At 45.1% G+C, this 13,190-nt stretch overlaps 1 protein-coding gene across 1 annotated transcript; it reads right to left on the bottom strand.

Moving 5' to 3' along the window:
* Window positions 1–968: 968 nt before the first annotated feature.
* On the bottom strand, window positions 969–12,929 carry SULT2A1 (sulfotransferase family, cytosolic, 2A, dehydroepiandrosterone (DHEA)-preferring, member 1; the record flags this gene model as incomplete). The annotated part of the gene is made up of 5 exons (XM_014550415.1): window positions 969–1,313; window positions 4,435–4,615; window positions 5,154–5,248; window positions 9,489–9,615; window positions 12,714–12,929. Coding segments are annotated over 5 exons (732 nt in total), but the record flags the coding sequence as incomplete, so codon positions are not given.
* Between the last annotated feature and the right edge of the window lie 261 nt (window positions 12,930–13,190).

Below are 13,190 nucleotides of genomic sequence, written 5' to 3' on the forward strand. Positions count from 1 at the left end.
CGTTAACTAAGGGTACAGTGTGGGTACACTTCGGCAGCGGTTCTAGAAGTTTTCATCTTGTATAACCGGAACTTTGTACCTTTTGAACAGCAACTCCCATTATCCCTCCCCCAGCCCTTCGCAACCACCATTCTACTCTCTTTCCAGGCATTTGGCTTTCAGATTCCTCACCTAAGTGAAACCATGCACTATTTGTCCTTCTGTCTGGCTTATTTCACTCAGCATAGTGGCCTCCAGCTTCGTCCATGTTGTCGCAATGCGCAGAACTTCTTTCTCGAAGGCTCGATAATCCTCCATTGCTGTAGAGATCACATTGCCTTTACCCATTCATTGTCGAACGTGTCCCAGGATAGAGCACATGTTAGGCCACAGCAGTGTTTTAAACAGGGAAAACTTGATAGGGAAGGAACCCAGATTCATCCCCAGGAGAAGGGATCACTAAAATATGTCTCAAGACTAAAATATTAAACCAGTTATATAAGCAACATGGGTGAAAACCACATATAAAATACTGAATCCAAATGTTAGTTGATGAATGCATCATACAGCATGCCATTTATCTAAGATCTAAAAGCCTCCATAAATACCACATATTGTTTATGGTCAAACACCACATAGTAAGAGAATAATGTGAGGTGAGGAATTATATACTGCAAGGTCATGATAATAGTAACCAACTGGGAAGATACCCAGCTTCTGTCATTTAATTTTTTATTTTTATAAAAAAAAATTTGGCATAGCTTTGGGTAATACTTGCATTCTGTAAGTATTAAATATTTTTTTTAAAAGCTTGGATGCCGTGCAGTGAATTATAGGTATCCTGGTAATTTTTTTAATTTTATTTTTTATTGATTTCAGAGCAGAAGGGAGAGGGAGCGAGAGAAACATCAATGATGAGAATCATTGATCAGCTGCTTCCTGCACGGCCCCTACTGGGAATCGAGCCCAAAACCTGGGCATGTGCCCTGACCGGGAATCAACGGTGACCTCCTGGTTTATAGGTTGATGCTCAACCACTGAGCCACACTGACTGGACTACCCTAGTAATTTTTAACAGTCAAGTCGTCAAAGTTCAGAAATCTGATGATTCAAAGCTCCAGGATGAAGTAACAGGTTTTATGCAATTGCCAGCAGTCATTCACATGTACACAGGCAGGAGAACAAATATTTATCTCCGTGAGCTCTAGACATCTTTGAACATTATTCCCATGGGAACAGCTCTGGAGGGAGGCCTGCCATCTTCTCCCGGAATATCCTGTCAAAGACTTCAGCTTGGGCCACTGTGAAGTGATTTTTCCAGTCTCCAGAAATGCCTGGCAAACATAAAATAGAGACTCATATCAGATGGAGGGGTAGGTCCCAAGGCCCCAAGACATCTCCTTCTCGACCGATCCCTCTCTCCCCTTGACATGGAAATTGCAGCTAATATAGCAGAAAGGCCAGTGGGTCATGGTGGGCCTTTGACTGCCTGCAGTCTTACCCATTTACACATTCACCTCGTCTGGCAACTGTTTCTGACCTTCTCCTCTCTCCCAACCTACCATGTACACAATTCATCAGTGATACATGCAGCTCTGTGTTCTGATGCAGCTAGAAGCGCGACACTTCTCACCACTTCTCTTGCTACCACCTTGGCCCCAGCCAACCTCATTTCTCACCTGTATTATTGTATTAGACTTTTAATGAGACTCTCTGTTTTGAGTCTGTCTCCTTTATAAGCTTCCTCAGCACATCAGCTACCTAGATTCCTAGAGAAACAAGATGACCTGATTCCAGATCATGTCACTTCCTGCTCCACTTCTCCAAGGACTTGTGGTTTCACTCAGTGAACGTGCTTATGGCTTCCACGGGGCTTCTGGTGATTTTGTCCCCTCTCAATTCTCTGACTCCATCTCTCTTTTTAAAATATATTTTTATTGATTTCAGAGAGGAAGGAAGAGATAGAGAGAGATAGAAACATCAATGATGAGAATCACTGATGGGCTGCCTCCTGCACACCCCCTGCTGGGGATAGAGCCCACAACCCGGGCATGTGCCCTTGACCAGAATTGAACCCAGGACCCTTCAGTCCGCAGGCCAACGTTCTATCCACTGAGCCAAACTGGCTAGGGCTGACTCCATTTCTTATGGCCATCCGCTTGCTTACTCAGCTCCATCATGTTGAGTCTTCTCATTCTGCCTTAAACATGCTAGGCATCCCCCCTTCTCAGACTATTTGAAGCAAAAGATTTTGACATCAGAAGCCATGCTCTTAATTTATTATTATATTATTTTTATATCATATAAATTAATACTTAGATGTTATATTAATATATTAACTAAATTAATACATTGATTAAATTAATATACAACAGAATAATATATAATCATATATAAATTAGTAATATATATTATATACTTATATGCACAGAAATCACATAACAGAATGTCTAACAAATAATTGGTACCCTATAAACATCTGCTGTTACTCTTGTGTTCATTACCTTCATTACTAGAACAATTTTTATTATAATAGATTCTTATCCTCCATAACACACCTAACTTGGAGTGAGCCAGATTGAGCGCTTGAGAAACCAGAATCTTTGTAAATTCAATATGGCTACCCTGTTTGCAGCATCAGATCGAGAGAATGTTTCTGTGCAGGTGAACCTGCGGAACAAAACATATTGTCTGCTTCCCTAATACAATGGTATGGTCCTGGCTGGGTAGCTCAGTTGGTTAGAGCATTGTCCTGATACGCCAAGGTACGGATTGGATCCCTGGTCAGGACACATACAAGTATCAAGCAATGGCCCTGGCCGGTGTGGCTTAGTTTGTTGGGCATCATCCTGTGCACCAAAAGGTTGCCAGTTTGATTTCTGGTCAGGGCACATGTCTCCTTTATAAGCTGGGTTGGAGGCGTGGTCCCAGTGGGTGCATGCGGGAGGCAGCCGATCAATGTTTCTCTCTCTCTCTCTCTTTCTCTCTCTCTCTCTCTCCCTCCCTCTCCTGTCCTCTCTCTCTAAAAATCAATTTTAAAATCTTTTTAAAAACATCAACCAATGAATGCATAAATAAGTGGAAAAACAAATCAATGTTTCTCTCTCTCCCTTCCACTCTCTCTAAAAGCAATAAATGAACATTTTAAAAATTACAATGGGCCCTGAGAGGTGTGGCTCAGTCGGTTGGAGTGTTGTCCCAAACACCAAAAGGTTTTGGACTCTATTCCCAGTCAGGACACATACGTAGGTTTTGGGTCCAATTCCCCAGTTGGGGCACATACCAAAGGCAACCAACCAGTATTCTCTCTCACATCATTGTTTCTCTCTCCCTTCTCCTCTCTCTAAAACAGCGGTTCTCAACCTGTGGGTCGCTACCCCTTTGGGGATCGAACGACCCTTTCACAGGGGTCACCTAAGACCATCGGAAAACACATATATAATTACATATTGTTTTTGTGATTAATCACTATGCTTTAATGATGTTCAATTTGTAACAATGAAAATACATCCTGCATATCAGATATTTACATTACGATTCATAACAGTAGCAAAATTACAGTTATGAAGTAGCAACGAAAATAATGTTATGGTTGGGGGTCACCACAACATGAGGAACTGTATTAAAGGGTCGCGGCATCAGGAAGGTTGAGAACCACTGCTCTAGATTGTAAGGATGGAGAATCAGTCTCTTTGTCTTGATGCTCTGGCCTCCTGGCCCACTGGGGTGGTGTCCCCCAACCCCTCTGCCCTGGGTGGTGGCCCCACCTATTCGAGGTCTTTTGAAGCATTTAATTTCTTTCTTCCATGGATCATCCTGGATAGACTTGAACTATAGGGCTCTGGGGAAATGGGCTCCCCCTCTTCAATGCAGTGGACATACTTCACTCATCTTTAGCCCAAAGATATGAACACGATTAATCATTCCCCACAGGGTCTGATCGCAAGACAGGCTCTCAGCGAAGAGAAAAGTCTCTCCTCTCTTGTCTTTCTTCTCTCCAGTTGAGTCATTGTTTATACATTTCGTTGTTCAGAATCATTCTCCATGCTAACTCAGCCATGGGGTGGCACCAACATGACCAACCGCACTCCTGTCCTCACTTCCCAGGACAATCACAGCTGGCAGGTTGGCAGGTGTGGAGAATTCACCTGGGCACCACTAGCAGAGTGGCTATCCCCCACACCAAATTCGTAGAAGGGATAATCTGAATGACCTGCCTAAGTCAGATGACCATTCCGGGTCTAATCAACTTCCTCCAAGTGTCTGCAGCCCACGCCAGTACTCTGAAAAGAGACTCCCTGATAAGAGCATGTGAGAAGTTCTCTGGGTGATGAACAGTTAAGGTTGATAAGCTCAAACACTCCCTAGTCCCAGCTGCTAGTGTCCTGCTGTAAGCACAAGAATGCCCTCTACCCCTCTACATACATATTCTGAAGTCGGACCATTTTCTTTTACCTTTTCTCATAAGTGACCCATTCTTATCCTCTATAAGCCTATAAGCCAGGAGAGTGTAATTGGACATCTTGTTTTCTTTCATGACCTGGAAGGAGCTATGCTTGAGGAGTGAGTTCAGTTCTTCTGGTTCTAATTTCTTGCCCAGGAAGCGACAGATCTTCTGTACAACACTTCTTGTGTCCTAGAAGAAGAAAGAGCAAAAGAGAGGATATGAAAGACAAAGAGCATAGACAGGAGATGAGAAGGAGGGAATGAATGGCAGAATGAGGAGCAGGAGAAGGAGGAGGGAGAGGAAGAGAGGGGCAGCACAGAAATGAGAAGTGGTGAGTGGAATGTGACCAGGATGAAGAAAGAGGAGAAGGTGAAAAGAAAGAGCAAATGTCAAGGTTGTGGGTTCAGTCCCCAGTTGGGGTGCATATGGGAGGCAACCAGTCCATGTTTCTCTTTCTCCCCCTTCCTTTTTCTCTAAAATCAATGCAAACATTAAATAAAAAGGTATCAGGAAACAAAGAACATATGAAGAAATAGAGCATGGCGCTTGGGGGTGCCAACCAGAAGTGGGACGATAGAGACCAGGGAGCTTCTTTCACTCCTCACGACCCTTCACAAGGCTAAACTTCGACTGAGAAGGTGGACTAGAGACACAGAGGAGTCGATGGAAGCTAGAGGGAGTGATGATGGTGATGAGACTGTGTGCTAACCACAGGAGCAATAGTTACCTGTTTTAGCTCTTCATAACTCACTATCAAAACGTTCTCCTGCCCTCTCAAGGACATCCAGCCACGGGTGTGGTCAAACCACGATCCAAACGCCACTGCGTGGGGGAGGCAGAGAGAGCTGTGGGTTACAGACTGTGACAGCAGGGACCCACCTGTCATGTTCAGTCTTGTGGGCACACTTGCTCACACCGTGTCCAGCACATAACTATTTGCTGAATGAATGAGTGTAGAGATGGGAAATTATTATCCAACATCAGGCATTTACCTTGTATGAGCCTAGTTCATTGAGAGCAGACTCTGTACCCAGTTTTCCTATTTTAAAAATTTTTTGGAATTGATTTTAGAGAGAGAGAGAGAGAGGAAAGGAGGGAGAGAGAGATCTGTTGCTCCACTTATTCGTGTACTCACTGGTTGATTTCTTTTTTTATATAATGTGTTTTTTTATTGATTTGAGAGAGAGAGGGAGAAAGAGAGAACATGGATTGGCTGCCTCCTGCATGCCCCCTACTGGGCATCAAGCCTGCAACCATGGCATGTGCCTTGACCTGGAATTGAACCAGCAACCTCTTGGTGCACAGACAACACTTGGTGCACAGAGAGAGAGAGAGAGAGATATGTTGTTCCATTTATTTATGCTTTCATTCATTGCTTTTTGTATGTGCCCAGTCTGGGGACTGAACCCACAACTTTGGTGTATCGGGGGGATGCTCCAACCAACTGAGTTACCAACCAAGGCTGTCCCCAATTTCCAAGGGTCTCTAAGAAGACCTTGTCAGAGCCATGTGGCCAAACAAGAATGGTATTCTTGCTGCCCCAAATCTGTTCACCATGTAGAATTTTGGGTTGTCTTCTTGCTATCATTATTGCTGTTGTCATTACTGTTCCTTTGGAAATTATCTGCCTTTTCTCTGGTTTAAGATTTTCTTTCCCTTTTTCCCACTGCAGCTTTCCTAGAGACCAGGTGAAGAATAATTTGTCATAATTCTTTGTGAGGTTGGTGTGGTTCTTCAACCTGAGACTCCATCGATGCAGGAAATTCTCAGGCATGTCTCCTTGAAAACTGCCTTTCCCTGTATTTTATATTATCTTCTCAGGAGGTAAATCTTCTCACTCCATCCTCTATATTTTAACTATTTTATACTTTTTAATGGTTGTCTACCATACCTAACCCCTTCTTGACCCCAAAGTGTACTGGGGAATTATCAGCTGAGAATTCTACTCAGTTCATCTGTCACTCAAAAATGAGCATAGCTCTGGCCAGTGTGGCTCAGTTGGTTGAGTGTCATCCCATGCACTGAGAGGGCACCGGTTCAGTTCCCCAGGTTGTGGGCTTGATCACTGACTGGTTGGGGGCATGCAAGAGGAAGCTGATCAATGTTACTCTTTCACATTGATGTTTCTCTATCTCTCTCTCCCTTTCCCTTCCTCCCTCTCTATAAAATCAATAATAAAAATATTTTTTAAAATCTTCAATAAAATATTGTTAACTTGAATACAAGAGCATATTGAAAGAATTATACACCATGGGATGCACTGCTATTCAATATTGCCCTAGAGCCCTGGCCAATGAGGTAAAAGAGAAAAAATAAAAGCAATATATAGGTATTAGAAATTAAGATAATAGTCATTACTTGAAGGTTACATTTATGCTTCCTAGAGAACCAAAGTTAGAATTAAGAAGAGAGTTCATTCAGATCAACATTTAAAATCAGTTACATGCCCCAAATTAGGTACAAACAACTGGAAAATCCTATACAATAAAAGGGTAATATGCAAATCAACCGAACGGCCAAACGACCAGTCTCTATGATGTGCACTGACCACCAGGGGGCAGACACTCAACTCAGGAGCTGCCCCCCTGGTGGTCAGTGTGCTCCCACAGCCAGAAGCTGGGATCACAGCTGGTGAGTGCAGCAGCAGTGGTGGGAGCCTCTCCCACAGCAGCGCTAAGGATGAGTGGGCCTAAGCTGTCAGTCAGACATCCCCTGAGGGCTCCTGGACTGCAAGAGGGTGCAGGCTAGGCTGAGGGACCCCCCTCCCCCGAGTTCACAAATTTTATGCACTGGGCCTCTAGTGTAATATAAAGATGTCATGATCTAAGTAGAAATGAAATGCATCCAAAAAAGAATTGAGGCTCACTCTCCCCTACCCAGGAGCATGCCTGTGCCTTTCCCTTCCCCTCTCCCCTTCTTCTTCCCCCACAGGCCTGCATCTCCTAAGCTCTAAGGGTCCCCAGGAGACTTGCAACCAGGGCAGCAATGGGCTCCTCCCAGGCTAACCCCCTGAACCTGTCTCCAAGACCCCTTTTCTCTGGCTTGCACCATTGGGTTTCACTGTTGCCTTTTTCTTCTGAAAGAGTAGCCTGAAGCAAAGCAGGAGATGGGGCTGAGGAGTTCAGCCAGGATCAGCTCAACAAGCAATATGACTGTGGATTTGCAACAGCATGGATGGAACTGGAGAGCATTATGCTAAGTGAAATAAGCCAGTCGGAGAAAGATCAATATCACATGATCTCACTCATATGTGGGATATAATGATCAACATCATTTGATGAACAAGAATAGATCCAGAGACAAATAGTAGCGGGGGGGCAGTTAGAGAGCAGCCAAAGGACTTGTATGCATGCATACTAGCATAACCAATGGACACAGACACGGGGGGGGGGGGGGCTTGCCGGGGGTGGGAATGGCTGGGGTAGGGGGTGTCAATTGGGGGAAAAGGAGACATATGTAAAACTTTAGACAAAAAAAAGAAAGAAATACGACTGTGGGCTTTGAAAATTGACCTTTATGCTGAGGGCAAACACTTCAGGGACTGTGTACTTGTCCACACGTAACAGGTGATTGCGACATAGCCTAGAAAGACTAAAGGGCATGCAGGCAGGACACCGCCAAGTCTGTTACGTTAATCTAGGTGGGGAGTAGTAGTGAAAGGGATCGCAAATAAATACTCATTATCTAGCGAAGGTGTATTAGCTGCTTACTGTGTAGCAAGCACCACTGGAGGACCTGGGGTCAACAATGAACAACCCAAAGGGCTCACATTTTAGTCGGGGAGACAGGCGGAATAAACAAAGAGTCAGAATACATACTCATCGATGATGAGTACTAAGAGGGGAGATAATACTATAGAGATGGGGAGGGGGCTATTTTATATTGTGTTGAAAAGGGAGATTTCTCTAAATACAGAGGCATTTTAGCAGAGACCAGGATGAAGACATTACTCAAGGTTGTGAGATTTGGATAAAGGAAAGAGGTGAGGGGCCTGGGGAAGTGGAGCAGAAAAAAGATAACACTTGGGGACCTCACACTCATGCCCTTGGATGAGGGATGGTTCTATCCTATATAATAAAAGGCTAATATGCAAATCGACCGAACAACAGAATAACCGGTCGCTATGATGCACACTGACCACCAGGAGGCAGACACTCAACGCAGGAGCTGCCCCCTGGTGGTCAGTGTGCTCCCTCAGAGAGAGCGCCGCTCAGCCAGAAGCCCTGAGCCGGGCTCAAGGCTGGCGAGTGCAGCGGCGGTGGTGGGAGCCTCTCCTGCCTCTGCAGCAGCGCTAAGGATGTCCAATGTCCAACTGACGGCTTAGGACATCCTCCGAGGGCTTCCAGATTGCAAGAGGGCAAGGGCCGGGCTGAGGGACCTGCCCCCAAGTGCATGAATTTCATGCAGTGGGCCTCTAGTTTATTTAATGAGATAAATACGCAGTAGGAGCCATTGGGGGCAATGCGTTCGATCTTGGACACATTGAATTCGAGGTTCCTGTGGTTCTCCAGGCAGATGTCCGTAGGCTTTAGAGAAACAGGTGTGAAGCCAGGGAGACGTGTCACTGCTGAACTATGGGGCTCATCATATAGTTTTGGGGGAAAGTGCAAAATTTCAATGATCTGAGAAAGCCTAGAGACTCTGCGTAATGAAAAGGATGGAGATCCGAGGGTGACACATACACCTTTGAGACCAAAAGGACCAGAGGATAAGGGGAGCTTGATAAGGATGCATCTGGAAAAACGGTGGCAAGTCAGGCTTGTGTTGTTCAGCAGCCCAATGAAAAGCGGACTCTTAGAAAGCCACACGTGGGAAGGGAGAGGGGAAGCTGAGTGCTCCGTGTTTGTATCAGGCAGCTGGGGTGTGGTGAGGGGCCAGCTGAGAGGCCGGCTGGGGCTCTGATCGGAGAGAGGCCGTGGAATTAGAAGCCTTGGGTTCCAATGGTGATGGGCCCTGTCCCCCAGGGGAGTGGGATGTGGACCAGCAGGTGGGCTATGCCATGAGGTCTGACGAAGGACCCTGACAACCCCCCAGCTGCCATATTTTACATATTTTCACTCACCGTGTCCTTGTGTGAACCACTCGAAATACTGTTCCAGGGACTCTGGTCTCTTCACGAACTTGGAAATAATCCAGAAAAAGTAACCAGACACGAGAATATCTCTGGGATTTCGGATGAGATAAATCACCTGGAAGAGAAAAGTGGGACGATGAAAGTTTCCCATCCTTCCACATCTTCACAAAAACAGAGAACAAAAAGCCAGTTCCTAGAAAACGCCTATTAAATATCAATGGGTTCTTTATTTTATTTTTTTGCTAATCCTCACCCGAGGTTATTTTTCCATTGATTTTTAGAGAGAGTGGGCGGGAAGGGGAGAGACAGAAAGAGAGAAACGTTGATGTGTGAGAGTCACATCAATTGGCTGCCTCCCACACATGCCCCGACCAAGGACAGGGATCAAGCCTGCAACGGAGGTACATGCCCTTGACTGGAATTGAATCTGCGACGCTTCAGTGATTGGCTCTAACCACTGAGCAAATTAGCTAAGGCTCAATGGATTCTTTTTTTAAAATATATTTTTATTGTTTCCAGATAAGAAGGGACAGGGAGAGATAGAAACATTAATGATGAGAAAGAATCGTTGATCAGCTGCCTCCTGCATGCCCCCTACTGGGGATCGAGCCTGCAACCTGGGCATGTGCCCTGCCCGGGAATCAAACTGTGACCTCCTGGTTCATAGGTCAACTGACGCTCAACCACTGAGCCACACTGGGTAAGGCTCAATGGATTCTTTTAATAAGTTAGCTATTGCATTCGTTAGTCAAATACATATTTTAAAGTTCCCGGGATAATATCAAGAATATAACAATGGAAAAAGAAAGCATCGTCCCTTTCTTCTGGGACATTATGTCTACGCACGTTGGGAAGCAACCAGAGGTTTTGGAAGGTGAGCGGTATTATATTTACTTTCTATAGTTTAAAGATTACTAATAGGAGGAAGGACTAAGAAGTCATGCTACATTCACCGATACTCAGCAGACGTTTGTATGGTCTAAATGTATGTAAGTGACTTTGGAGGATGAGCAAACGAATCTATAGAGTTAGAGTCAGCAGGTGGTCGCCGCTGTGGGTGAGCACTGATTGGGAAGCGCGTGAGGGAATTTTGGGGGGGAGAGTAAAAATATGCCACATCTGGATCTGAGAGGTAGCTACGCAGCTGTGTGCATAGGCAAGGATTCAACAAGCTGATACTCCAGGTTGGTACACAGACAGGCACAAAGGTGCAAGAATTCGGATTCAGCACCAACTTTCTTTGTGACGTGATTCCAGGCCCCAGCTCTCTCTAGGCCTCAGCTTCCCCACACGGGGATTTAACAAACACCGAGAAATCACAATGTGAATATGCTTAACACTATTTATAATAATAGGTGTGTCATAAACAAGCTTGAGAAGTGACAGGTTAAAACAAAACAAAACATTTCATTTTCTTTCTCCAATTGCCTATTGAAGGACACTTGGGTTGCTCCATGTCTTGGCTAATCTATATAATAAAAGGCTAATATGCAAATCAATTGAAAGGCCGAACAACCGGTTGCTATGATGCGCACTGACCACCAGGTGGCAGACACTCAATGCAGGAGCTGCCCCCTGGTGATCAGTGTGCTGCCACAGGGGGAGTGCCTCTCAGCCAGAAGCCAGGTTCATGGCTGGCGAGTGCAGTGGCGGTGGCAGGAGCCTCTCCTGCCTCCGCAGCAGCGCTAAGGATGTCCTAAGCCGGTAGTCAGACATCCCCCGAGGGCTTCCGGACTGCGAGAGGGTGCAGGCCGGGCTGAAGGACCCTGCCCCTGAGTGCACAATTTCGTGCACTGGGCCTCTAGTTGTAAATAATGCTGCAATGAACACAGGGATACATATGCCTTTTCAAATTAGTGTTTTAGATTTCTTTGAGGATGTAAAGTACAGCAAAGGGAATATAGCCAGTAATATTATGGTAATATGTCTGGTGCCAGGTGGGTACTAGACTTAGTGGGGACCCCTGCATAAGTTATACAAATGTCTAACCACTATGCTGTGCACCTGAAACTATTGACTAGCAACTGTAATTGAAAAATAAAAAAAATTTTTTTAAAAGCTTCATGGTGCTGTCACACATTGTGAACTCTCCGAGAGAAGAGAACATTATTCTAAGCTTCGCCATCGAATTTAAGCATAAAACATATTTTTAAGTCACAAACCAATGCGCACCTTCCAGGAAGGGGTGTTTCTAAAAGTCATCTGAGCTATGCCAGGTCCTGGATTTCCACATCCCTTCTGGGGATCATCGGTTAGCCCATGAGAGATTCGTGTGTCTGCTACTCCCAATAGACAGCTAGACATAGGAAGATACAGCGGTTAGTAAAACCATTATGATGCCCAATAGACGGCTAGACATAGGAAGACACAGTGGTTAGTGAAACCATCAATCATAATGCCCAATAGACAGCTAGACATAGGAAGACACAGCGGTTAGTAAAACCATCAATCATGATGCCCAATAGACAACTAGACATAGGAAGACACAGCGGTTAGTAAAACCATCATGCATGATGCCCAATAGACAACTAGACATAGGAAGACACAGCGGTTAGTAAAACCATCAATCATGATGCCCAATAGACAACTAGACATAGGAAGACACAGCGGTTAGTAAAACCATCAATCATGATGCCCAATAGACAACTAGACATAGGAAGACACAGCGGTTAGTAAAACCATCAATCATGATGCCCAATAGACAACTAGACATAGGAAGACACAGCGGTTAGTAAAACCATTATGATGCCCAATAGACAACTAGACATAGGAAGACACAGCAGTTAGTAAAACAATCATGATGCCTGAGCATTCAACCCAGACTTGGCCTTGAATTATGAATTTCCTGCCTCTCTAGCAGCCAAACTCAGTGTCTGCTGCTTCTACCTGAGTGGCAGGAGGCAGTTTTTTTAATTGAGATCGGCTAATTATTTTTTAGAGCAACAAAAGAGGAGTCGTCTAGTATGGAACACAGTTATAAATTCTGCTTGGGTTTAAAACGTGGTTTTCTGAGATCCTGGCATCACCATTTTGCTTTGCCTCTGGTTTACCTCTGTCACAAGTACGGACCGTGGCCTCGCCAAATGTGCACTCTCGGCCCCACCCCAGACCTATTGGGTGGCATGGCCACTCTGCCAGGTCTCCAGGTAATTCCCAGGCACATTGGAGTTGGAAAAGCAGGAATCAAACATAGCTCGACCATTGTGCACTGACCTTGGTCTTGGACTTGAAGATAGACTTGGGGAAGAGGTGGATGGGGACATGGGAGGTGATGAGGCGTGGGCCTTCCTTATCCTTTAGGATTTGATACCCATGCGTGTTCTCTACCCAGGGAGAGCGTTCCCAGATAGGCACAGATTGGACCCACGCGGGGTCTCCCTTGGAGTATATCAGGCAGAGGATTTCAACCAACCAGTTCGTTCCTGGATAAAGAAGGAAAAAGAATGGTCACTCATTCTTACCATCTGACTTTTAAAAACAGTGTGATAAACTGCACCCTCTTAACCACTTTCTGTTTTAAAATTTTATTTATTGATTGAATTTAGAGAGAAGAAGAAGGAGGAGGAGAAGAAGGAGGAGAAGGAGAAGGAGAGGAAGAGGAGGAGGGGGAAGAGGAAGAGGAGGAAGAGGAGGAGGAGGAGGAGGAGGAGGAGGAGGAAGAAGAAGAAGAAGAAGAAGAAGAAGAAGAAG

Source organism: Myotis brandtii, unplaced genomic scaffold, assembly GCF_000412655.1.
Source record: "Myotis brandtii unplaced genomic scaffold, ASM41265v1 scaffold601, whole genome shotgun sequence".
Classification (NCBI taxonomy): Eukaryota; Metazoa; Chordata; class Mammalia; order Chiroptera; family Vespertilionidae; genus Myotis; species Myotis brandtii.